At 46.0% G+C, this 25,293-nt stretch overlaps 1 protein-coding gene across 1 annotated transcript in view; it reads left to right on the forward strand.

Moving 5' to 3' along the window:
* The window catches only part of DPYD (dihydropyrimidine dehydrogenase), a 3,292,815-nt gene that overhangs the window by 2,808,870 nt on the left and 458,652 nt on the right, over nt 1-25,293 (forward strand). Inside the window, exon 20 of the mRNA XM_086954704.1 lies at nt 8,157-8,336. Coding sequence (XP_086810830.1) covers nt 8,157-8,336 — 180 coding nt within the window. The remainder of the gene's footprint in view (nt 1-8,156; nt 8,337-25,293) is intronic.

Genomic DNA, 25,293 nt, shown 5'->3' on the forward strand with positions numbered 1-25,293 from the left:
GCCGGAATTCCGCTCCTGTGCGGCACATTCTGATCGCGGGCGTGGTCATGACGGCTGAGAGCCGTCATCAGCACACGAGCACTGTGTGCCATGACGGCTCCCGGCCGTCATCAGCATTGAAGGGGTTAATGAGACTAGCTATTTTATAAAAACAAGATTTAAAACACTGATGGCTCCGTTCACGATTTGGGCGGCATTTAAGAAAAAATCTGGCCCAGGGAGAATGAATTTCTACACGCAGTTATATAAGAATCTGACACTCGCGGGAATAGTCTCAGATGCTGTAATGCGGAGTTGGGGTGGCTGTGGGCTTCGTAAATAGGGGACCTTATTGGGCCTGAGGGCATCCGCTCATTTGCAGAAATTTTAAATGATTATGGTATTAATTAGAGAAGCTTTTTTGAATATCTACAGGTATGTAGCTTTTTAAGCGGGAAAAAGGGTGGCCCACACCACTTTGAGAAAACCGTGATTGTTGATGTTATTAGAGCAGGAGATAGTTGTGCAATTAAGCGGATCTATGCAGAGCTTTTCACTGCTCAAGCCGGATGATTTGGATAAACATGGGAAGAAATGGGTTGATAAGATAGGCATAGATTAGGATGATTTCCTAGACTCCTTGGAGATGGGCCAGAACATTCAATGCTTGTCAGGGCATCAAGCTCACCATTTTAAAACAGCCTTCTCATTGTAATATACGACAGCTAATACTGCGCAATGGGGGGACTGGAAGGTATTAGGTGCCCTCGCTGTGATAGCTTGGATGCTGATGCAATTCATATGTTTTCAACCTGTCCTCGGCTGCAAACTTTATCTAGAGAAATTGAAAACTTCATGGACCAGACATTGAAGGTTAAAGCCTCTCTTACTCCTGCCTTAATGCTTCTTGGATTTAATAACTTGGGACTCCAAAATCCATCCTATTGTTTCCTGTTCCTTGCTATGGCTGTTTTACGCATATGTATTGCTCATATTTGGCTGAATCATACAGCCCCTTCCCTGTAGCAGTGGCTTGCGAAATTGCTTGATACCTACAATCTTGAAAAACGGATATATGAGAGGAAGGGTAAGAGATTGAGGAAGTTGGGTAGGTCTATATGGGATCCTATATATAGGTGGAAAGATGATTGGTTGGATAGTTGAGCGTGATTTTGGCTAAATTGACAATGGAGCAACAAATAGGCTCTCTGTATTAAAGGGGTATTTGTTTCCCTTTTTTTTTTAAGTATGTAATGCCTTCCTTTTATGTAAATTTTTGGTAATATATTTGACTGTATCTTTGAACATTGTATATACTCAGATTGATGTATCCCAAAGTTAAAAATCTATATCTCAGAGTTTGATGCTGTGCAACTGTAAAATACAATAAATAAAAAACCAAAAAAAGATAAATCAGACTTTGTAGTTTTATCGCGCATGCACCCCTTTGCATGTTGCTAGTGCGATGCAACTACATGATAAATATGTCCCAAGTGTGGTATTGTTTTGAGATCTTCATCTCTGAATGGGAAATACTGCTGCATATTTTCCTCCATTACCAGGTGCAACAACTCAGAAACATGTTTTTCTTAATCAACATTTAGCTTGCAAGTACTGTATAAAAAAAGGTGCAGGTTCTGCAATAGTTTCACGTCTAAGGAGTCTCATTTAGATTCCAAGTCCCATTTCTGGCTGCCTAAAGATTTTCGTGGGTGAGCGAAATTCTTGAGGAGCAGTGCCTTTTTGCTATTCTGTGAAAAGGCAGAATCCAGCCAACATAAGCTGTGGAAGTTAATAATGAAATCATTCAGGTAAGGAAAGTTCAGACATAAAATTCATATATCATTAGAGCTGTTTAGGTTAGAGAATAAGTTGGCAGGGTATGTCCAGACGTGGGTCCCTTGCACACTTTGTCACTGGATTCAAGATAGCCTGGCTGATGAGGGGTGTTACCCAAGGAACCGGTCCTAGAATGCTTGTTTCCTGTCCAGGGAAGACCTGGCTTGGCAATTCAGGCTGGACTGTTTCCATGAGGTGCAGGGTCAAGACTGAATTTGATATAACTTAGACTGAACTGAGGTGGTGAAGTGAGCTAAAGAACGATGATGGATTCAACCTAGATCTGTGACAGGTGAGTGTCTGAAATGTTTCAGCGCTCTGTCCATCATCTCCTTAAGTTTGCTAGGTTAGAGAATAGCCACAGTGTGGCCATGGGTAGAGAACACATGGAAGTTTAGAAGCGACAATATGAATCATCCTCAAATTCACACATGGCTTGGTGGTCTCCATTACCATTTTTACACTCTTCCATATCACTATCATTAAAATGTATGGGTAACACTATCCTGAAAGGAGGCACTTGTTTCAAAGACTTTGAAAAAAATACTCCTTTTTATTGTTCTGAAGAAGCCAACTTGCATGAGCACTTCCTCGGTTTCCTGTCTCTCTAACATAGGAGGCATCTTCTATTTCATTTGGATCGGCATCAGAACATTAATTGCATCTTCTCATCGGGGAGATTTCACTAACAGAGCCATTGTTTGATGATTATGTGCCTTTAAATATGTTCTTCCTTTTTTGACAGCTGTCGACAGTTTTTGTTTCAGAATTGTGGCTGAAGGCTTGTTGACAGTCGGTTTGATGGGGATTAACCTCTTGTGACCTGCTTTTCCCTAGCTGACATATAAATTCTGTTCTACACAAAAAATGTCATGAGGGTGAACACAGGAGCATGGATTTGCAGCTCTTGTGGCTTAATAGCCAAGTGTCTTACTGATTATTCAGCATTCATATGACTACCTAGGATTGATTGTGTATTCTGCACCTTTGCTACTGTCCAACCTGCATTGTTGGTGCTGATGAGTTCTTGCTGACAAATTTCACGTTTTTTCTCCCGTCTTTATTGTTTGAAATGTCCACTTCATGTGCTTCTTTTGATATATCAGTTTCCAGTCCACCGACCCCTTTCCTCAAATTTGTATGCCCCCTAATACATTTCCACTGGAGCTTACAGTATAATTTCCTTGGCTTGCTTCTCGTGTATATCTGGTAGGCTTTCGCCTGTGGGTATCTTGCATTTAAGCAGTCCTGAACAAAGCAGCATTTCCTTTCTTTCATTCATTTTCTTGAATGGATTGGGTGAAAGGATAGCTCCTTTCAACCCTGTAAATCTTTTTGTTACTTTGTTCTGTATCTAGTGATGCTTCTGTACTGTAACTGTCCAATAAGTAGAATGTTTTCACATGAATACTTTTGGGAAGATGAAATGTTATCACTTGCATTACTTTGTCTTTGTCTTAGCTTTGCATCATCACACTTACCTAAACAACTTCCTTAACTGATTTGCCATTACATTAGGCACCATTACCTGATCTAGAAGTTAATTTAATTTCATTTAATTAATTGAAAAATATAATGCAACGTTGGTTACAATTCGGGTTAGCATCATCTTTCATGTGAAGTATTGGAGGCTCACCCCTAAACTTTTTGCTTCACCCTCCTTTTTTCTGAACCTGTTTTGTTGACTTTAGGACTCTGCATGGCCTACGACTGCTAACCAGTGCTAAAAGGCTTGCAACTCCTTTGAAGATTGTAAAATCAGCATTCACTTGATTGGCACATTTAATTTACATATAGGTTTTACATGCAGTAAGGGCCTGTAATTTAAATATTACTAGCTGGCCTGTGGCATTGATTGTGCCACCCACTCAAGAAGCCCTTTTAAATATGTTTTAGGCCTGCCATTGCAGCATTTTTCTGTAGTTTTTAACTGCCAAGTCGACCCAGCAAGATAAACCTTTTGCAAGGCATCAACCTGCCTATTTTATACATATACGTCACCGCTAGGGTAGGGCCTAAACAGCCCATCAGGCAGGGTGCCTTGTATCTAAAATGTCTGACATGTGCTTTTAGGTTTAAATGTCCTGGTAATGAAAAATCCTCAAATTCGTTTTTCACTACTGCAACACCTAACTCTCCTGTAGCATGACATTGGGCTCATTATTACATTTAATAAACTGTACTTTCCGGATGGGAACAGGAATCCAGTTCATGTTTTGTGGCTTTGAAATTATAATGAAAAATACTAACTTATGGCAAAGTCGAATTTTAAATTTCAATTCTTGAAAATGGCATTTTTAGTACATTAGCAAAGTGGGTGGGTCTGCATTCCTGTGTAACCCAACGTAATCCCAGTGTGTGGTGTGCGTGAATCAGTGTAATCAAATTGTATGCTTGCGGTGCATAGGGAGAGGGTACCACAACCCCTATGTACTATTTCTGAAATAAGTCCTCGGAAACCAAGGACTATGCAGCGCACAGCAATCTGGCAATTATGCCTCAAACATTTGTAAATGCATTTTCAACAAACATTTATTTATATCTAGAGTTTGAAATTTGTAATTGTCTAATACATTCTTAAAGACTCATCATCAAACATGACTTAGTAAAAAACTCATGTTCATAAGTACGTTGATACAAGTCTGATTCAATTATGTCAAACCAATAACAATCTTCGAGAAATGAAAATTAAAGTTTCAAGCAACCCAATGCATTTCGGGTCCCTCATGACCCTTCCTCAGGGGTTATAATAAATTTTCAAAGGTTCAAAAAGTTCAAACTTCAAATCCACTGGGATGGTTCAGGTAACGTATCTATAACAGAATATATATAGAATTCAGAATTAAATATATACATTGCATATCTTGTATTTTTTACCACATTCACCTTGACCTTAGGGTTTGCATTCTCCCGAATATCCAAAATGATGAAAAAGAAGTCAAAGCCTTCAAAAGATCAGTTAAGAAATAATAAAAATAAGGTGCTTATAGAAATATGAGAATATAATGAGTAGAAAGTCAAGTACACCTTGTAACACACCCATATAGTGTCAAAAAGTGAAAATCGAGCGAGTGAAAAAAAGAATAAGTCCCTAAGCCACAAAGTATTTTGATTAAGACCATAGTGTGATTGAGATTTGAAGAGAATAATTAAGTGGAACCCGCATATTCTTGAAGAATGAGAGCATGCTAGAGCAGGAAAAAGTATATACTGTATCGTGTCCACTAGATAACGTAGGTTGATAGTACCTCTCATGTTATTCTGACAAAATCTACGAGTAAATAAATAAATGAGTAAATCAAAAACGTATTCCCCTTTGTGAGCCAAACTCCCTAATTTCCTAGCACCTGTAATTAAAGTCTACGTACCGTTCTATCTCGTGAGGTATTCATGAGATTATCCCAATGTCACAGAAAATGCCAACACGTAGGTTCCATGCCTATTCAAAGTTGTAAACAAACACCATTGTCCAAGTGGGGATGCATCTTCCTAGTTGAGGTATGGGGATACACTTCTGAAATAACCCCTGCTCACCCACTTGGTAGTTTGGCATGAGCAGACAAGCTTATATCAGAGACAGTGTTAAAGCATTTGAGAACACGTACAGTAATACAGTGAAAACACTACAAATGGACACCACCCCAGTTTAGAAAAATAAGTAATCTTTATCTAAACCAAAGCAAGACAAAAAATCCATAATACAGTACTAAAAATATTAATCTTAAAAGGTAGAAACAGTTCTGTCCCAAGAAAATGTGAGATGCAAAACGTTTACATGGGATGTGTTGAAAACGTCAACAAAAAAGGGTTGCAGGGAAGGTGATGCGTCTGTTTCTTACACTCCGGGAATGTGATGTGTCAGTTTCTTGCTCCGGGGGATGAGATGCATCGGTTCCTTACTGCTGTGCAGGGGAGGTGATGGATCAGTTCCTTACCGCATGGGGAGTTGATGCATCTGATTCTTACTGCATCCCCCAATGATGTGACAGGCTTGATGCTTCGATGTGATGTGTGATGATCAGGTACGAAGCAATGCGTCAAGACGCCTGATATGCTGTTATGACTTCAGCCATGTCCCCTCGATGCATTGGTTCTTCTCCAATAGAGCTTGCATTAGAATCGGTGCCTCCCACCCACTACCCTCCCACTAATAAAATGGAAAGAAAGAACCCACCCTCATCCCTCGTCCTAAATGCACAACAATGTAATGAAAATGAGTGGGTGCACATTGCCTTCAGCCAACGGAAGCTGCTAATCTATGGTGTCTTTGAAATGCGTTGCTTCTCCTCTTGATTCCCATGGTAAACATTTATGCTGGTACCTAGTTGACTGCTTTTTCAATGTGTGGATACATGGGAAAAAATCTCATTAGAACCTTCATACCTAAACTATTAGCTGCTTGCTTTCAAAGCCCCGTTGTGAAGTTAAAGGGTTAGTCAAAATGCAATGAAACAAATCTATTGACTATGTCCTGTTTAAGCATACACAAGATATATCTAATTTGTTCTTTATTCCAACAGTCTATTTTTTTATAAATTCACAGCAAACACATTGTTAAAACAGGATCAGCTAATGTGGTGTGATGAAGCAAAAGAACATAATCTTAAAGTCAGCACATTCTTTAGTAGGATTAACCCTGGGCAGAACACTACGATACGCTCGCGGAGTGTGCATAGTTTAAGCAACTACGCGCTACGTGAATTGCACATAGCACAGTGCAGAAACGCGTAGGCATTTTTTACTTGCTTGCGGTCCTCAACGTCAGGTTGGCAACCGCGAGAGAGCAAAATCACCATCCCGGCGAGACTTTTTCCTCGTTCGCGATCAGCAACATCAAGTTGCCGATCGTGAGCAAGGAAAATAAACCTCCCGGCAAGATTCTCAACACGGGGAGGTCAGGTTTCTCATTGCGAGTGGTCGCGTATGCTCGCGACTGCTCGCGATGAGAAACTACCAGTTCACATTGAGAAAGCTGCCGCTCGAATACAAATCTACTTGAGCGGCAGAAAACGACCGCTTGCACTGTGCAAGATGCTGTTTGCAATGATTGCACAGTGCGGACAAGCATCCGGCACTATGCAATCAGTGCGAACAGCATGTTCCCTACCGCACTACGCAGTTCACTTTGCTACGTGTAGTGTGCGTAGTGCGAAGTCCACTTCGCGTAGCTACGTGTAGTGCTACTACACGTGGAGAAGTGAGGCTCACTGGTTAGAGCAGGCAGACCCTGAAGCAGAGGTCAGACCCGGGACCAGGGTTCAATTCCCGACGTGGCAGGGTCTTGAGTTCAAATGTCCATGGACTCGATAATTCTCGCTTCGGTGCCTGACCTAATCATAGGTCACACTCTGCAACTCTAGGCATTAGGCTTGCTTAATCTCCACAACGGCCCCCCGCGGCGGGATGCCTGGCTTTCACCTTGGGGATGCCCTGTAGGGGCTATCTCACAGGGAAAAGCCAGGACGGGTTCCCAAGGCAAGCGCTTAGAGACCCCTGGGTTATAAGCGCTATATAAATCCAACATACAATTCAATACAATACAATTTGCGAACCACGCCCAGGGTTAAGTAGGATGCTGGTGCTAGGTAAAATATTCTAAATAAACTTTTATTTAGCTATGAGCAAGAGTTGAAAGAAATTGGTTTCGGCCTAGTTGCAGAAGCACATTGAAAAGGATGACCTACTGCATGTTTCACTTCACACTGGGTTTCCTACACAATTAAAGCAAGCACATTTTTACTATGTGTGATTTATTCATGCAGTTCCTTAGTAGAGTTTTAAATGCACTCTAGAGTGTAATTCTATTTCGCTTTGTATGTCTATTTTGATGTAAAAATTAATTTATTTCTAACAATCTACCCCTTAATATTGACTTCAAGAGACACCACTAGTAGGGAGCCACGGTTTTCGGCACCCCTATTTGTTAGCTTTGACCATGCGTTTAACAAATCTTTGAGCCCCCTGCACTTGCTCTTTTCAATATTAAGCGCTGCATTCAAGTAAAACCAGAGATCTGTGTAATACATCATGATACAGGAATATTGTGAATAGTTTATTTCAGCAGAAGACTGCTGGGAACCTAAATGCAAGTAATGCACTCAAAATGTGCAGAGCTGCGTCTTCAGCACCTGCTGCTCAAGACTCTGTATTGCATTTTTTTGGTTACAGACTCTAAATCTAGTGGTACAGTGTATCATGATTTTACAATTTATGGGCATTACCTTTGAATGCATCACCCATCTGTACAAGAGTTTGCCATAAAATATGGTGTAACTTTGTTAGTTACCAACCAGAGAAATATTTTTAAAAAACGACTAAAATACTTGTTGTTTCTTCAGGTGTGCAGTGCAGTACAAAATCAAGATTTCACTCTAATACAAGACTACTGTACCGGACTCAAGGCGCTGCTTTATCTCAGCAGTATCGAGGAGCTACACAACTGGGATGGTCAAAGCCCTCCAACCATACAGCACCAGAAAGGCAAACCAGTGCCAAGGATTGCTGACATCGCGGCGCAGGTAAGGCCTCATTTTGCAGGTTAATTGTGTTATTGTTTCTCTGAGTCAAGAATAGCAGCGCGGGCGTCAAAGCATACATAGAATGAAGCAGCTGTGCGGTATGGCTGCCTCTGGTTACTAGAGGAAGTTGTGCTGTTGAAGCAAGCGAATTTGCGAAGCCTGGACTGAGCCGGCAAATTACATCTTGTAAAGTGATGTCCCTGAACAAGGAAAGAATGGAGCATCACAAAGAATCCGAGATGCTACACGTTACCATGGTGACCAGAAGGATGGGTACAATACGAACAGATGTCCTCTAAGGTACTTAGATCAGGTCGGAAGCTTTGATGGGGGAAATGAATGTATTTGTACAGGTGAACCCCACTGCTGCACGGAAGAGGTTTTTATTTTACTTGTGGTTGCACATAGTTTACAACCTGAAGGGCAGTTTTTATGTTCCTGGTAACTAAACGTGGCGTATTTAAATACGTGCCTTTGCGGCGCTCAAGGGCTTGTCCTGTAAAGCCCAATTGTATCTTATAATGGGTGTTTCAACAAGAAGCTGCTTATTGTGTGAACGCACTTTTGAGAGGACTAGGTAGACTCTCCAGGCACAAAGAAACCTTCTGCCAGCCAGATGATGTTTTTTTTCCCTCTTTTTTTGACAAACATATAATTTAGTCTATGTGAGGCGTAATTGACAAGCAGCACAAAAGCCTTCCAGCATCTTAAATTGGAAACACCGTTTCCTAAGACAGATCAAATTGTAGAGCTTTGGAAAATTGCATAGAATAAAACGACGCAATATAAAGTGCACATCTTCTGCATTCTGGAGGACCGGAGAACGCCTCCCAAATCACTTACATCTTTTTAAATTTAATTTCATCATTTCAAAAACCAGTCCATCTCTGGCCCTCGTTTTCCTTTCTCCTGCTAAATTCGTATGAAAATCATCAAACCAAACGCTATTTTTTCCAATTGTGTTTCACTTTTCAAAATAAATACTGACCTTGCTCATTTATTAAAATATTTTATCTTTCCTATGTGAGTTGTACAGCTTATGCACCCAATAGGTTTCACAGCACATTTTTCCTGCTCGCAAAGAGAGAAAATGGACTGTCCTAGTCTGATTATCGAGCCTTTTTCTGAGACTAGTTCTATCTTACTCCTGCCCTTCATGTGAATTACATCTGAACGTTAGGGCCTGATTCACAAATCCCTATTCCGGTAGTGAGCACAATTCCTCCTGAAATTGTATAGGTCACACGCATAATTCTAAAGTAAGACAAAACTATAGACAGAAAGTACTTCTGTTGACCATGTCTAGATGTTGTGGGGTGATCCACATCTAAGACAGTAGGAAGGTTCCCCTGTTGTTATACAAAGCTGTGGGAAATGGGTTCCTACTATCAACTACATGCACTGAGAGTGCACTCAATGAAGAGGAGAGGTGTGTTATAGTAACTTAACAGCACTTTCAGGACTGCAATGGAACATACTACACACCTGGCAACACACAACCCCCACCAGGTGTTCAGAGATGCCACAAATTTAGATAGATTCATTTTCTTTCACAGGATCCTTCCTATTCCCCAATTAATAGTGCCAGGAGAGGGCACCACAGTGTGCAGTATTAACCGGATACAGTATTTACTCCCTATTCTGAGTTTTTCTCTGGGAAATGTGTGTGTGCATGCATGAATTGGTATTTTTCACACCAAAATGGTGACATTTATAAGGGGAAAATTGAGGGAGTGCTTGTTTACAAGAAATCTTGAAATTCTGATCCCTGAAGGAATAATACTTTGTGCAGGCAGGGATTTTAAGTTACCCATTCCTGTAATTGGAGTTTTAGTCTGTCACTTATCCAATATTCCTTCCAAAACTTTGAAAAGTCCTCAGTTTCAATTTTGCACTTTGTTCACTCTTACACATTCTCCAATGGCCCCATGGCTTGGCAGTTCGGGCACAGTGTCAAGACTGATTTGCATATTGCTGTGTCTGAACTGAGGTGGCGAAGTGAGCTAAAGTACGATGATGGATTCTACCCAGATCTGTGACAGGGGTGGGTGTGTGACAAGTTTCAGGGCCCTGTTCGTATTCTACATAATACTCAAAGTTGGCTCACTGGCAGCCACCTCATGCTTAACACCAAAAAAATTGAATTTCTTCTCATCCCCCCCCCCATCACACACCCAAGATAGCAGTACTTATGGCTGAAGTATCTAACTTTCTTTGACTGTGCGAAATCATTGGGAGTCACCCTAGACAAACACCCTTCCTCCCACAGACCAACTTAAAAATGGCGGTACAAGCCCTAGTGTTACCAAGGCCTAGATGTATCAAGATTCCATTTTGCGAATCTTATAGAGATTTTTTGCGAATCGCTATTTAGAATTCGCAAAATGGAATGTATGTAAAAAATTGCATTTTTTTTGTGATTCTTTATTTATCTTTATTTGCGAATTCGCATTTTGCGAATTCGCAAATAAGGAATAATTCCCCATGCATTCCTATGGTCCAGGAGGCCCATAGGAATGATTGTGCAGTAATTCTCAAATTGCGAATTCGCAATTTGCTAATCGCAATTTGAGAATTATTTCAAGGGTGCAGGGGTGTCTCATGGACACCCTGCTGCATCCCTGAAACTTACATGTGTGTGCATATGGCACACATACATGCCCTAGGGGCATGTATGTGTGTCACATGCCACCTTCAAAATAGTCATATTTTGTTTTTTAAAAGGATTTCGCAAATTAACACGAACCTCAAATTGGTGTTAATTTGCGATTCCTTAACCCAAATTCGCAATTTTAGAAAGTTTCATACATGCCATTTAAGGAATCGCAAAATTGCGATTCCTTAAATGCATAAGCAAAATAAGGAATCGCAATTTTTTGCGATTCCTTATTTTGCTAATTTCTGATACATCTCAAAAGATGCTAAATGTCCGTTTGCGATTCCTTAAGGCCGAAATTCTGCGAATTTCGGCCTTAACGAATCGCAAAAGGCTTGATACATCTAGGCCCAAGATTGGATTATGAAAGCACCACTATATATGCGATCTTCCCAAATACAAGCTGGCCCCACTCAGGGCTTCTCTGAACCAGGGGCCAGACTAGTCTCAGGAACTAAAAGGAATAACCACATTTCTCCCACCTTAAAAGTTCTGAACTGGCTGCCCTACGAGGAAAGAATACAACTAAAGATCGCCTGGATGACCCATAAAGCCCTGCATAGCAATCCCACCAGTTACTTAGCACAAAAACTAGAGCGGTCAGGAGGATGCAGACAATTGCGAAGTGCAATTTCATTATTATTGAAAACACAATCCTTTCATTTTAATAGAGAACTGGTTGCAGAGCATTCTAGGGATCGCATTGTAGATTTGGAACTCCTTACCTCCAGATGTACACAGAACCTCTTCCTGTATCTCCATCAAAAAAGAAGTAAAAATGCTTCTAATGAACAAATTCACATCCTAAGACCTTAATTCTTTGATGACTATTAGCCACCTATCCTAACCATATTCCATTGTCTACTTCTTTTTTATTAAATGTCGAATTTCGAATGTATGTATATTACCCCAATTACCTAATGTTTAAGAACAGTGTGTTGTAAAGCGCTATGATACCCTCATGGGTCATGTTCGTGCTATATATAACTTCATATATAAATAAATAAAATCTCCTTGTGTTTGCTTTGCTCGTCCTAAGTTGGTAGGGTATGCCCAGACGTGGGTCCCTTGCTCACTTTGCCCCTGGATTCAAGCTAGCTTGGCTGACGAGGAGTGTTACCACGAAACCGGTCCCAGTTTGCTTGTTTCCAGTCCAGGGAAAACATGGCTATTGAGTTCAGGCTGGACTGTTCCCATGAGGCACAGGGTCAAGACTGATTTGCATATAACTGTGTCTGAACTGGGCTGGTGAAGTGAGCTAAAGAAGGATGATGGATTTAACCCAGATCTGTGACTGGTGTGAGTGTCTGAAAGGTTTCAGCGATCCGTCCGTCATCTCCTTGTGTTTGCCCCATTTTGCTCTCCCTTCAGAATCTAAGCAGGCTGACTCGCAGTCTGTCACAGCTTTCCATACACAATCTCCAAATATATCTACTCATCAAAATTGGATAAAAAACCACTGCTTTGGGGAGGAGATGTGGACTAGCGGCCAGAGATGCTGATGTAGGTACTAGGGAACCAGGTTAGAGGCCAGGCCTTGGATTAACACCCTGTAATCTTGCATGCCTAAAACTATAAAAATGTGAGTTTGTGTGATGTAATCTGGTGCTCATGTAAATCACTCTAATGTCCATGGGCCAAGTTAGGCCTATAGAAATTTGCAAAGATAAAAATAAACAGTGCCAAGAAGGATGCTCTGAAATCAGTAGCACCCAATGAGGCACCAATCTTTGGAAAAGGTGATGGACAGAGTTTCTGAATGATGCAGAATACTCCTACCCAGTCAAGAGATCAGGGCTTGATCCATCACCGTTTTTTAGCTCACTGCACCATCCCAGCTCAGATCCTGGCTATATGCAAATTAGTTTGTTCCTGTCCCAGTGCATGATGGGAACAGGGCAAACCAAACTAGGGCCGCCTAGGTTATGTTAGGTAAAGCAGAATCCTGAGATGACCCTGGTGGAGAGTGAGAGACGGGGGAAGTAGAGGGGGCGCAGGGCGGATCTCAGGGGTGGGGGAGAGGCTGCCAGAGCAGAGGAGCAGGCTGGGAGCTCAGAGCATCCCTGGGAGGAGAGCAGGCTGGAGGAGCCCGAGGCACGGGCTGTATTTCAGGGCACCGAAAATAGCGAACGGCGGCCCCGGCGCTGTACAACCCAGGCCCATCCACGACCGTAGGCACCGAACAGCTGACGCCCGGGTGACCCGTCGCGGTGGATCCAACCCCCGGGGATGCGGGAACCATCTCGGCCAGAACGGAGCACGCCTATGCGGCAGGGGCCCACAGCCTGACCCAGAGCCGCGCATCCCATCTGGAACTGGAAGGAGGGCCAGGATCGAACAGGAGCACAAACCGTGGGGACAAGCCGGCCTCGGAGCCCCGCGGGTCGGCGTCACCAAGCGCCGAGAGAGCCTGTGCTTGTGTCCTTCCTGTTTGCCCGCCTACCTCGCCGCCCTCCGTCTTCCCTCCCCACTCCCCGCTTCCCGCCACCACCGCAGACCCCGCCCCTTTTTTCCTTCTGTTCCCTCCCCGCTCCCGCCTCCCAGCTGCTCCGCCCACCCGCGCACTTCGCCTTTATATGGCGACCGTGCGAACGCGCAGCGGTCACGCGCAGCGGGCGCGCCGATTGTGCGCCGAAGGCACGCCAAAGGTAAGCCCGTCTGCGCCCGTCTGCGACCGGATCGCGACCAGCGCCAGGACCCCTGGCCCCCGAAGACCCCGACCGACCCGCCTGACGTACTCCGCCACCACCCTCATCGCTCTCAACTCCGGCCGTCTCCCAGAATGCCATCAAGCCACACCACGACGCACCCACGGACCTTTCAGCTGCCACGCCTGCAAATTCACCTGCATCCGGACCTGCCTCACACCAGCACCCGCCAAGTCGAACACCAGCAGCACCCACCTCAAGTGCATCCTGCTCAACACCCGCTCCGTCCACAGACACGCCATCGAACTCTGGAACCTCCTAGACGCCTCAGCCCCTGACGTTGCCTTCCTCACGGAGACCTGGATGAACGCCTCTTCAGCTCCCGACATCGCCATCGCTATCCCAGAGGGCTACAAGATCGTCCGGAGGGACCGCAACGCCAACCAGATGGGAGGAGGCATCGCCATCATCCACAAGAACACCATCCGTCTCACGACCAGCACCGACAACACCCTGACCACCGCCGAACACCTGCATTTCCAGATCCACACCAACCCGAACACCACCCTCAGAGGCACCCTGATCTACCGACCCCCTGGACCACGCACACAATTCAGCGAGGACATCGCCGACTTCGTCAGCCCGCATGCCCTCCCCTCCGCTGACTACATCCTCCTGGGGGACCTCAACTTCCACCTGGAGAACAACAACGACCGCAACACCACCACCCTGCTGGACAACCTCGCCAACCTGGGACTCAAGCAACTGGTGTCCACCCCCACCCACCTCGCCGGACACACACTGGACGCAGTCTTCTCTTCCAGCACAGACATCGACTTCAGCCACGCCACAGAGCTCCAATGGACGGACCACAGCTGCGTCCACTTCACCTTCAAGAGAACGACGACCCACCACCACCAGCAACAGGCCGCCCGCAGAAGCTGGAACAAGATCACAGCAGACCAGCTCGCCACCTCCCTGAGCCAGCACCCTCCTGCCAGCTCAGCGAACCCCAGCCAGGCCGCCAACAACCTCACGAAGTGGATCAGCATCTGCACGGACGAGCTCGCCCCGCTGAGGACCCCGCCCAGCAGACCCGGAAGCAAGAAAGCCCCGTGGTTCACCGACGAACTCAAGAGCTCCAAGAAGAACTGCCGAGCCCTCGAGAAAGTCTGGAGAAGGGAACCTACACCGGACAACAGGACCTCCTTCAAGCTTGCCACCCGGAAGCACCACCAGCTGATCCGCGCCGCCAAGAAAACAGCATTCAAGGAACGGTTGGACAACAACGCACACAACTGCAAGGAACTCTTCAACATCGTGAAAGAGCTTTCCAACCCCAGCGCAGGAAACAACGACATCACCCCATCGCAAGACACCCCATCGCAAGACCTCTGCAACTCCCTCGCTTCATACTTCCACAACAAGATCGCGGACATAGACAACAGCTTCAACCACCAACCAACGCACACCATGACCGAACAATCACCCCCCACCACCACCCTCCACGCCTGGACCCCGATCAGCACCGAAGACACCATCCGCACGATGAACTCCATCCACTCCGGATCACCGACCGACCCCTGCCCTCACCACGTCTTCAACAAGGCCGACGCTGTCATCGCACCCCACCTGCGAGACATCATCAACACATCATTCGACACCGCCACCTTCCCTGAGAGCTGGAAACACGCCGAACTCAGCGCCCTACTCAAGAAACCAACAGCGGACCCCACCGAACTCAAGAACTACCGCCCCATCTCGCTCCTCCCGTTTCCAGCCAAAGTCATCGAGAAGACCGTCAACAAGCAGATGGCCGCCTTCCTCGAGACGAACGGATCCCTCGACCCCTCACAGTCCGGCTTCCGAGCCAACCACAGCACCGAGACCGCCCTCATCGCCGCCACCGATGACATCCGAGCCCTGATGGACAATGGAGAAACAGCGGCCCTCATCCTCCTAGACCTCTCCGCGGCATTCGACACGGTCTGCCACCGCACCCTAGTACAGCGCCTCAGCAACATCGGAATCCAGGACACGGTGCTGGAATGGATCATCTCCTTCCTCGACGGAAGAACACAGAGAGTCCGCCTACCACCGTACAAGTCAGAGGCCTCCGAAGTCATCTGCGGCGTCCCTCAAGGATCATCTCTGAGCCCCACCCTCTTCAACGTCTACATGAGCCCCCTCGCGGCCATCGTACGCAAACACAACCTCAGCATAATCTCCTACGCCGACGACACCCAGCTGATCCTCTCCCTGACCAACGACCCCGCCTCCACCAGAGCCAACCTGCACGAAGGGATGAAAGAGGTAGCCGAGTGGATGACGACCAGCCGCCTGAAACTGAACTCTGACAAGACGGAGGTCCTCATCCTGGGCTCTTCCCCCTCCGCCTGGGACGACTCCTGGTGGCCTCCCGCCCTGGGCACCGCACCCAAACCGACAGACCATGCACGCAACCTGGGCTTCATCCTGGACTCCTCCCTCTCCATGACCAGGCAAGTCAACAACGTCTCCTCGGCGTGCTTCAACATCCTGCGCATGCTACGGAAGATCTTCCGGTGGATCCCCACCGAGACCAGGAAGACCGTCACCCAGGCCCTCGTCACCAGCCGACTGGACTACGGCAACTCCCTCTACGCCGGTACCACCGCCAAGCTCCAGAAGAGACTCCAGCGGATCCATAACGCCTCAGCCAGACTCATCCTCGACATCCCACGAACCAGCCACATCACCGGACATCTGAGAGACCTTCACTGGCTCCCCGTCAACAAAAGAATCACCTTCCGCCTCCTCACCCACGCACACAAAGCCCTACACGACCAAGGCCCGAGCTACCTCAACAGCCGGATCAACTTCTACGCTCCCAAACGCCACCTCCGATCAGCCAACCACGTCCTCGCCGCCGTCCCCCGCATCCGAAGAGCGACTACAGGAGGAAGGTCCTTCTCCTACCTGGCCGCCAAGACCTGGAACTCCCTCCCGACCGACCTGCGCCTGACCCAAGACCACCTCTCCTTCAGGAAGAAGCTGAAGACCTGGCTGTTCGAGCAGTAGCGGCACCCGCCCCCACCCCCCCCCAGCGCCTTGAGACCCTACGGGTATGTAGCGCGCTCTATAAGTGTCACTGATTGATTGATTGATTGAAACTACCAAGCCAATTCTTATACTGGGAAGGAGACAAGCTTCCGGGGACCGGTTTCCGGCATTACAGCCGTCGTCGGCCCGGCTTGCTTGAATCCTGATGGTGCAATGAGCTAGGGACTCACGTCTGAGTATACCCTCCCACACTTAGTGTGGATAAAATCAATTTTGGAAAAGGTGATGGACAGAGTTTCTAAATGATGCAGAATACTCCTACCCAGTCAAGAGATCAGGGCTTGATCCATCACCGTTTTTTAGCTCACTGCACCATCCCAGCTCAGAACCTGGCTATATGCAAACCAAACTACCAAGCCAATTCTTATACTTGGAAGGAGACAAGCTTCCTGGGACCCAATGAGGCACCGCCACTTACCTATATGGAATCAAAGGTGTATCAAAGGTGTTTGCTTTAAAAAATATATTCTAACATACTGCCTGCCCAATCGTTTTTTCAGCCACAACCCCATTTTCTTCCTAGTACTCATGGCACACAGCAGTTCCATGTGCAGCATTTCTGACAGAAATGTTTAACAGCTAAATAAATGCAAGCACATTTACTGTAACATAATAAATGGCCATATGTTTGGCGAAGACACTAAGTTTGTTTGTGACAATTGCCAAACAACACTCAATAGATATGATATTCATATTTTGAATAGATGCAGCAGTGTTTCATAAGTCTTAGAAAATAATCATGCAGTTAAAAATGGCTATGCATTGATGTATTGAGGAGGTCCTATTTTCTTGTTTTCTTGGCTGTTGTGTCACGAATCTGTTCACTGTGTGAATAACGACTCATTCCATTAACGCCACTCTCACAGCACTCCATTTTAGAATAATGACAATAAGGCATTATGAATGGACTTGGTCGGACTGAGGTAGTTACCACACCGCTAAATATAGGAGGGCAGTATTTACTAATTAAGCTAAGTACCTGTGATTCCTAGTTTAACTCTAGGAAATGATAAATGACCATTCATAAGCAGGCCCGTAGCCTTGGTCTTCCATGGGCTTTAACTTTTTCTCTCGATGCTCATAAAGTGAAGGTGACCCAAAGAAGAAAGATCACTGCATGTCCATAAAACAAAATTCTGTTTGTGCTCAACATATATAATATGAATGATTCCTCATCGACTTTTTGCGATATGTCTGGATTGGAAAGGACTGTGTGCTCCTGTGCTCTCTTGTTAATTATGGAGGTCATGCACGTGGAAAGTTTTCATGACCGGACCTCCCGCAGAAGAACGATCGGCGGTAACCAAACCTGACCACTAAAAACAATCTCAGCAAGTAGTACAAATGCGCACTGAACAACTTTTGAAGACAGATACCTCTTTAGTGCACGAAATTGGTTTGTCACAACGAGCACTATTAATTCGCTATTATACCATGTTTGCTGCCAAGATATTCTGGACATTTGTGGCAACCTCCTCCCGCCCGTCTCCGCCCCCAGCCCCCCTGCCCAGGGTTGTGGCAGTGTCAGTTCCCACCAGAGGTTGTCTCTGTGCACTTGCCCCTCTTTAATAGTGTTTTCTACGGCAGGGACACAGATAACAAGCATAGTCGTTCGCAGTTATGATACGATGCTAATTGGCAACGTATCGGTGAATGTTCAGAACAGGTTATTAGGTCTTCTGTCCACTGAGAGATGGGTTTAACCGACGACAACACATCCCATCCCGCTGTTGTCTATTATTTCCGGTAGCATCGGAGTTCAACAAGCTTTGTGTTCAAGTTTCCAGCAATAACGGAGCCACTCTACGTCGGTCTTTGTTTGACTCCCTCGCGCCTGCTTCAATTTGTGTTCTGACACTGTTTGCACCGCCCCCCTCCCCCCCCCCCCCCCCACGGTGATTTAAGGATTAGTTCAGTGTAAACCGCCCTAGCGACACCCTCCCTCCCCCCTCACCTCCCCCTCCCCGTCCCCGTGTTTGTGTTCCTTCACAAAGAGTCCTTCGCATGGCGGAGGTGGGGGGGGGGGGGGGGGGGGGGGGGCTCCAAAATGCAGACAGAGGATTGCACAGTCTTTAATAGAAATATTCATTTCTGCATGTTCTCTTCCATGCACGATTGTCGTTATCAAATGTGTGAGGGTTTCCAGAGGTCTGTACGGAGTCTTGCAGCCAAACTGTGAGGAAAAAAACTGTTTCTTAAAATAAATCCTAGCCGCAGTTTCTGCAGCAACGAACGCTCCAGATATGGAAACCGGCCGATGTGGAGCGTTCAACAAAAACACATGTTTGTGCATTTTCAATTCTACGGCAAAATGGAGGTGGCTGCGGACACGAGGGAGTGGCATACGTGTAAATATCCAGACGTAAACCCCCCAGGAGCTAAGCATCCTCCTGTCGCTGGTACTATTAGAGAAAAGCAATTATAAGACCATAGGAGAAAAATATGTACATCTTTACGAACACGGACGTCTGGCAAGGTGTCCGTGATATTATTTTGTTCTGCTGTTCTGGTATGATAATAGCCGCTTCAGCAGTCGAACACAGACTTAGAAAGAATAGAGTGTATAGTGTGGGTATGTTTTAATCTTGGAGATTCTAAAAGGTAATTGAAACCTTTATTTTGAACTATGACTTAGATCTGGTACTCTGGCAGCCAATACTGGGCAGCTGCCTGTGACGCAACCAGCTGATTGGCATCACAGCCCCTAGAACCATCAAATGAAGCATCATTGACAGGGGGATAATGGTAACTTGTCCCATAGGTAACTGCATTCATAACATTGGTCCAGGTCTGTCCATAAGGCAAATGGGGTTTATTGTCATATACGGCAGTATCCTAGCCACTATGCAGGCATTGTTGGATGAAAAAGGTTGCACTGCCTCAATTTTACATTAATGTCTTCTTTTATTTTTAAACCTATCGAGTGTGTAAATGTAGGTTTGGCACTCCCCCACCCACTCTCACAGTGTTCTACCACAGTATCAGTTTTAAATATTGTCTCGCGAAACTATGCTACCCAGAATACTGTCTGGTAAGGTATCAAGAAGGTAAGTATGTGTAGGTAAGAATATAATTGCTCCTCTTGACTCCACGTCTGTGTACCATAATGATTTATAAATCTTCAAGGTATGTAGAGGTGGATTATGAAATAAATCTATACTAAAATATAAACACTTACCGTCACAGTATTGTGGTACTCAATATTTTGAATACAATATTTTTTCAGAATTATATTTTGTCACGTGATAGTTTACATAGATCCCCTTCGACAATGAAGGGACCAGTTGAATTTTGCTATTCCTTGAAGCCTGAGTGGTTGCTCTGCATGGCTGAATCATCAGAAGTTTCAGTAATTGTTTCTGAAAGCTGAACAGTCGTGGCATTGTAGTGGATCATGGACTGCTGATGTGAGGCCGATTGAAGAATATGATTCGGATTATTAGAAACAGGCTGGACTTGCCGTAATGGGCACCAGGCGTTCCCCGGTAGGCGGAAAGGGTGGGGCCAGTTTTGTACCAGGTTTGGGGGGGGGGGGCGTTTTTGTTGCTGAGGGGTCAGTTTTGCAGCAGTGCTGCCTCATCGGCCCCTTTGTTATTGAAGAGCAGTAGCAGTGTTCCAGCCCTGGCAATTACATCTGAACTAACCCTGGGCATAGTGTGCATTGTCGTGCTACACATAGCTATGCGAAGTGAACTTCGCACTACGCAAACTACGCGAACTGCATAGTGCGGTAGGGAAAATGATGTTCGCACTGATTGCACAGTGCCGGATGCAGGTCCGCACTGTGCAATCATTGCAAGTGGCATCTTGCACAGTGTAAGCGGTCATTTTCTGCCGCCCAAGTAGATTTGTACTCAAACTGCAGTTTTCTCAACGCAGACTGGTAGTTTCTCATCGCGAGCGGCTGCGAGCATACGTGGCCAGTCGCAATGAGAAACCTGACCTCCCCGCATTGAGAATCTCGCCAGGAGGTTTATTTTCCATGCTTGCGATCAGCAACTTGATGTTGCTGATCGCAAACGAGGAAAAAGTCTCACCGGTATGTCATTTTCCTCGCTCGCGGTCGCCAACTTGACGTTGAGGACCGCGAGCAAGCAAAAAATGCCTGCTATGCTACGCTACGCATTTTTGCACTTTGCTACGTGCAATTCGCATAGGGCGTTGTTGCATAAACTACGCAAACGTATCGTAGTCCTATGCCCAGGGTTAATCTGAACCCCCCCTCCAGGGCCAGTCGTAAGTAATTGCCAGGGCTGACTTGCGATCCCAGGCCAGCCGTGATTAGAGGTTAGCCAATACTCCACAGTTTTAAATTACAATTGTTTATCAAATCACATTTGACTTTGAACTGCCTACCTGCTTCGTCTCTGTTTATAAACCAGCCCAGATCCTCTAGCAGCACAGCAGTGGCCTTATCTGAAAAGGTGGACACTGGTGGTTAGCACTCCTAGTCCATCATTTTCTATAGACTTTACTGTGAGTTAGTCTCAAGTGGCAAGACTCATCACAGTAAAGGTCCAAAATCGGGAAGTCAGCAGGCAAAAAGTCCACAAGGATTAAATGGGTGGAATCCATTCCCTACATCCATCAAGGCTGGTTTGGGTAAAAGTAAAGAGAAAAATATGTTAATTAATTAAGAACTTGGGCGCTCTTTTGCAAATGGTCACAAAATTCATCAATAATTTATATGTTTATGTTGTATATTTATACTTTCTTCAATATGGCTACTTGGTGTCTGTAGTCCTTTCTTAGTGTTTCTATCTTCTAACCTAAGAGTGTTCTATCTGGTGTGTGGGGATTCCAGCCTTGGCAGTTGGTCTGGTCAGCTGTGAGGTTTTACTGCTCTGCTGTCTTATCCTGTATTATCTTAATAAACCTATCTTAATAACTTTAAGACACGTCCTGCTGCCTACCTAATCTACTTACAACAGATAAGTTTTCTGTTATCTTGTAAACTGAAGCCAAATCTGAAGATCAAGTAAGAGAAGTAAATGTATATGGAGATTTAAAAGGCGTTGAATTGCTAATAATTTTGATACGATTCGATGGATTTGCATGAAAGCTGAAATGCATAAATTGGGTTTAATTTGCAAACTTCATGTGCAATTGGTGGTTAGCTACATGGAACGTTGGTTGCCTGTGTCAAACTGCAGTTGGACATGACCGAAAGGTTACAAGAAGTGGTGGTTCTGGTGGTTCACCTCAAATTGGTTGTGCAAAGTTCTTGGCCTTTGGCCAGGCCCTGCAGTCTACTACCTCTTAACAGTGATAAAGGTAATGCTTTATAGGGGTTAGGATTCAACATGACAAAGAGGTAAGACCATGCACAATCACACCTACTACGCACTCACAACATACATGTATACACACCTACCAGTAAAATACTTTTACCTTTCCATCTAAACGAAAAATAGATATTCTGACATTAATGTATGTTTACAAAAAACACAAAAATTCCCTTTAAAACCACAAGTAAAGTGCAGTTATGGTCACAAAATGAAACCGGAAAGCCCCAATTATAGTTTGACACGTAAACCATATATTGCATACTTACCATGCAAACTGTAACCCACACACAAAATACAAAACATATGCCCTAGCAATTAATTAAATAACACTATCGCCAAGCCCTAGGCCCATTCCAGCAGGGGCTGACCACAGGGCATACCGCCTTGTGCCCAAGTCACTGTGGGTAGTCAAAACATGCTTCACAAAGGCCCTTAACTCAACCTACTGGCCAATCCTCACTGCACATTACCTTCAGATAGCCAAGTGGAGGTTAGCCTTCTTTTTTCTTTGGGAGGGAAACTCAGTTTGCGTTTGTGAACCACATAAACTTGTAGGTCCGGCTTCAGGGTTCAAGGATTTTGGTACTGGGACCCCAGCCCCTGATGAGGTCTACAAATCGTAGGCCTGCTTGGGTTTGCAAACCCTGATTGGGGATATGCAGATCTGGTTGTGAGTCCAACATGGTTACACAAACTTGGTGTTTCACACACTAAAGTTCAAAAAAACTTGGGGCAGGGCTTGCTGCCCTTGGGAAAGTGGTGCCATCTGAAAACCCTGGAACATAATGTACTTTTTTTCTATTTTAAGTTAAGGAGGAATCACCTTTGTTTCCCCACATGAGTCACTGTGATTGGGTGTGGTGTCCTCCCCTTGCTCCTTTGTGGCTTTTTCCTTTCAGGATACTGGGATGCCCCCCTGTAATGGCAGAGCAGCAGTTTTTTCTCTGTTGGGGCCAGCCAATCAGAGCTTTTAGGTCAAGGGACCTGAAATGGATGATTGAAAAACAGTCTTCTCGTCAAATGGGATTTGTTTTTTTGTTTTTTTATTTGTTTCATTTATGGTATGTGAGCCTCAGTCCAGATATACCTAACTTTTGATCTCTTTCAACCCCCTCTGGTATATATTTTGTAGATTTTGTGGATGTACAATACACCAAGCAAAAAATTATCTTTTTTAATTCCAAGTTTGGTGTAGTTACTTTCATCCATTTTTTTGTATTAGCATAAAAATGTGTATGGGAGTTAAAATTAGAAAAGTTGCTTGTGTCACTCTTCCTCATCCCATGCAAACATGTCAAATGGTGCCAAATGTATTTGTTAGAAACGGGACCCTGGCCGGCCAAGACTCGCGTCGAGGTCAGTCAGGGATCGCCATTTCTAAGAGTCAGGGCAAGGGAGTCACACACCAAGATAACCCCTCTCTCGCCCTCTAGGTAACGTGGCGCGAGCAGTCAAGGCTAAACCTGGAGGCTATGTAGGTTAAGTGTTTGCGCGCGCACCCAGTAACAACACCCAAGGCCCACCACAAAGGAAACTCCACACAAGGTTATACAAAAATAGCCTTTGTATTATATCAAAAACACATTAGATAAAACATACACTTGGTTACACTGTGCCAACAGGCACGGGCAGAATTTACAAGGGGGATATTTACAAGACAGGGCCACCTGGACCACTGTCAGGAATCATCACTTTTTAGGAATAGTAATTAGCACATAGAATACTTTTAGAACCAAAATAAACGTGTATCACAAATTAACACACAACCAGTAATTACTGGTAGAGCATCAGAACCTCCTACGCAACCCTAACCACCTTAGGCAACTATTGCGCAGGGAACCAAAGACCTCAACTAGCAACACCTGTTCTAGGAGAAAAGCAACCACCTAGGAATCACCAACATCTAGGGGTATAAGCATAGGAACATTACACATGATGCATTAACATTCAGCGGTGTAGGGAAGGAAGACACATGATGGATCCAAACACATTCAGAGGTGCGAGCACAAGACAACACATGATGCAGTACCTACATTCAGCGGTGTATGCAAGGAAAGACACATGATGGTTCAGAACACATTCAGCGGTGCGAGCACAAGCAATTGCGCAAGACTTCCCATGAGCCACAACCTGTGGCAGTCCCTGTGTCCCAAAGTCAGGGCAGGCTGTAATAAGCCAAAAAGTACACCCAGCCTAAACGTAGCAACTGTCCACTAAGTGCTGGACAGTTGTAAATATGATGCACCACGTTGGAGCCTCGCAGGCTCAGGAACAACAATGGGACCAAAGGCAATGGGGGAGCCTCGCAGGCTCTGGACAGCTGGTTGTCCCCTCGGGGAGCCTTCGCGGCTCTCGCACTGAAGAAATGCCCCCTGAGCCCTCTCAGGGCTCTACACAAGCCTGGCCGTCGTTGGAGCCTCGCTGGGCTCGAAACACGCAATGCCCCTGAGCCTTTCTGGGGCTCTAAAGCACAAAATGCGGCCGTTCGTGGGAGTCTCTCCTCGGGAGACTCGAATGCGGAAATGCCCCCGGAGCCCTCTCAGGGCTCCACACACGAATGGAGCAGCGTTGGAGCGGCCCTCTGCCAATCGGGGCCGCTCGAGGAACAAAGGACCCTGTCCCCGCACTCACCGGTACTTCGCTGGTGCTGCGGGGGCAGGAACACTGCCGGCTCTCCTCGCTTGCAGCGCGGGGCTCCTCTTCCTCGGAGCCCCGCCGGCGGCGCCTCTCTCTCCTCGCTTGCCTGGTTGCAGGCGGGACTTCCGGTCGGCCTCTCAGGGGCCGCGCTGCGATTGGCCGGTCGGCCAGATACTTCCGGGTCGTCGCGGGCAGCGCGGCGGCCCGTTCCAGGTAGGCAGGCGGGCTCCCAGTACCTGAGGAGTGGGCTCCCTCGAGGTATTTACAGTAGTAAAGTACGGGGCAACGCCGGGTGGGCACCGGCTCGATAAATTAACAATGAAGCGAGGTGGCACTCGCTACGCGCCGCGAATTGGCAGATCAGGCGGCCAAATGCCGGGTGGGCACCGGCTGTGCACAAGAGCGCTCCCCAGCGCTAGGACCGACAATAAAGCGCTCTCAAGCGCCAAAGGCAAACGAAGCGCTTCCAGGCACTAGGGAAAGTCCAAAGCGCTCCCAGGCGCTGGAAACACAGGCACAGCGCTCCCAGCTGCCCTCAGCAGGGCAGAGTTCCAGCAAAGGTCCTTAGGTAGGCAGGGGGGCAAGGCTGGGCCAGGGGCCAGCTCACTGGCCCTCCAGGCAGGGAG

The sequence above is a fragment of the Lissotriton vulgaris genome, chromosome 1_1, assembly GCF_964263255.1.
Source record: "Lissotriton vulgaris chromosome 1_1, aLisVul1.2, whole genome shotgun sequence".
NCBI lineage: Eukaryota > Metazoa > Chordata > Amphibia > Caudata > Salamandridae > Lissotriton > Lissotriton vulgaris.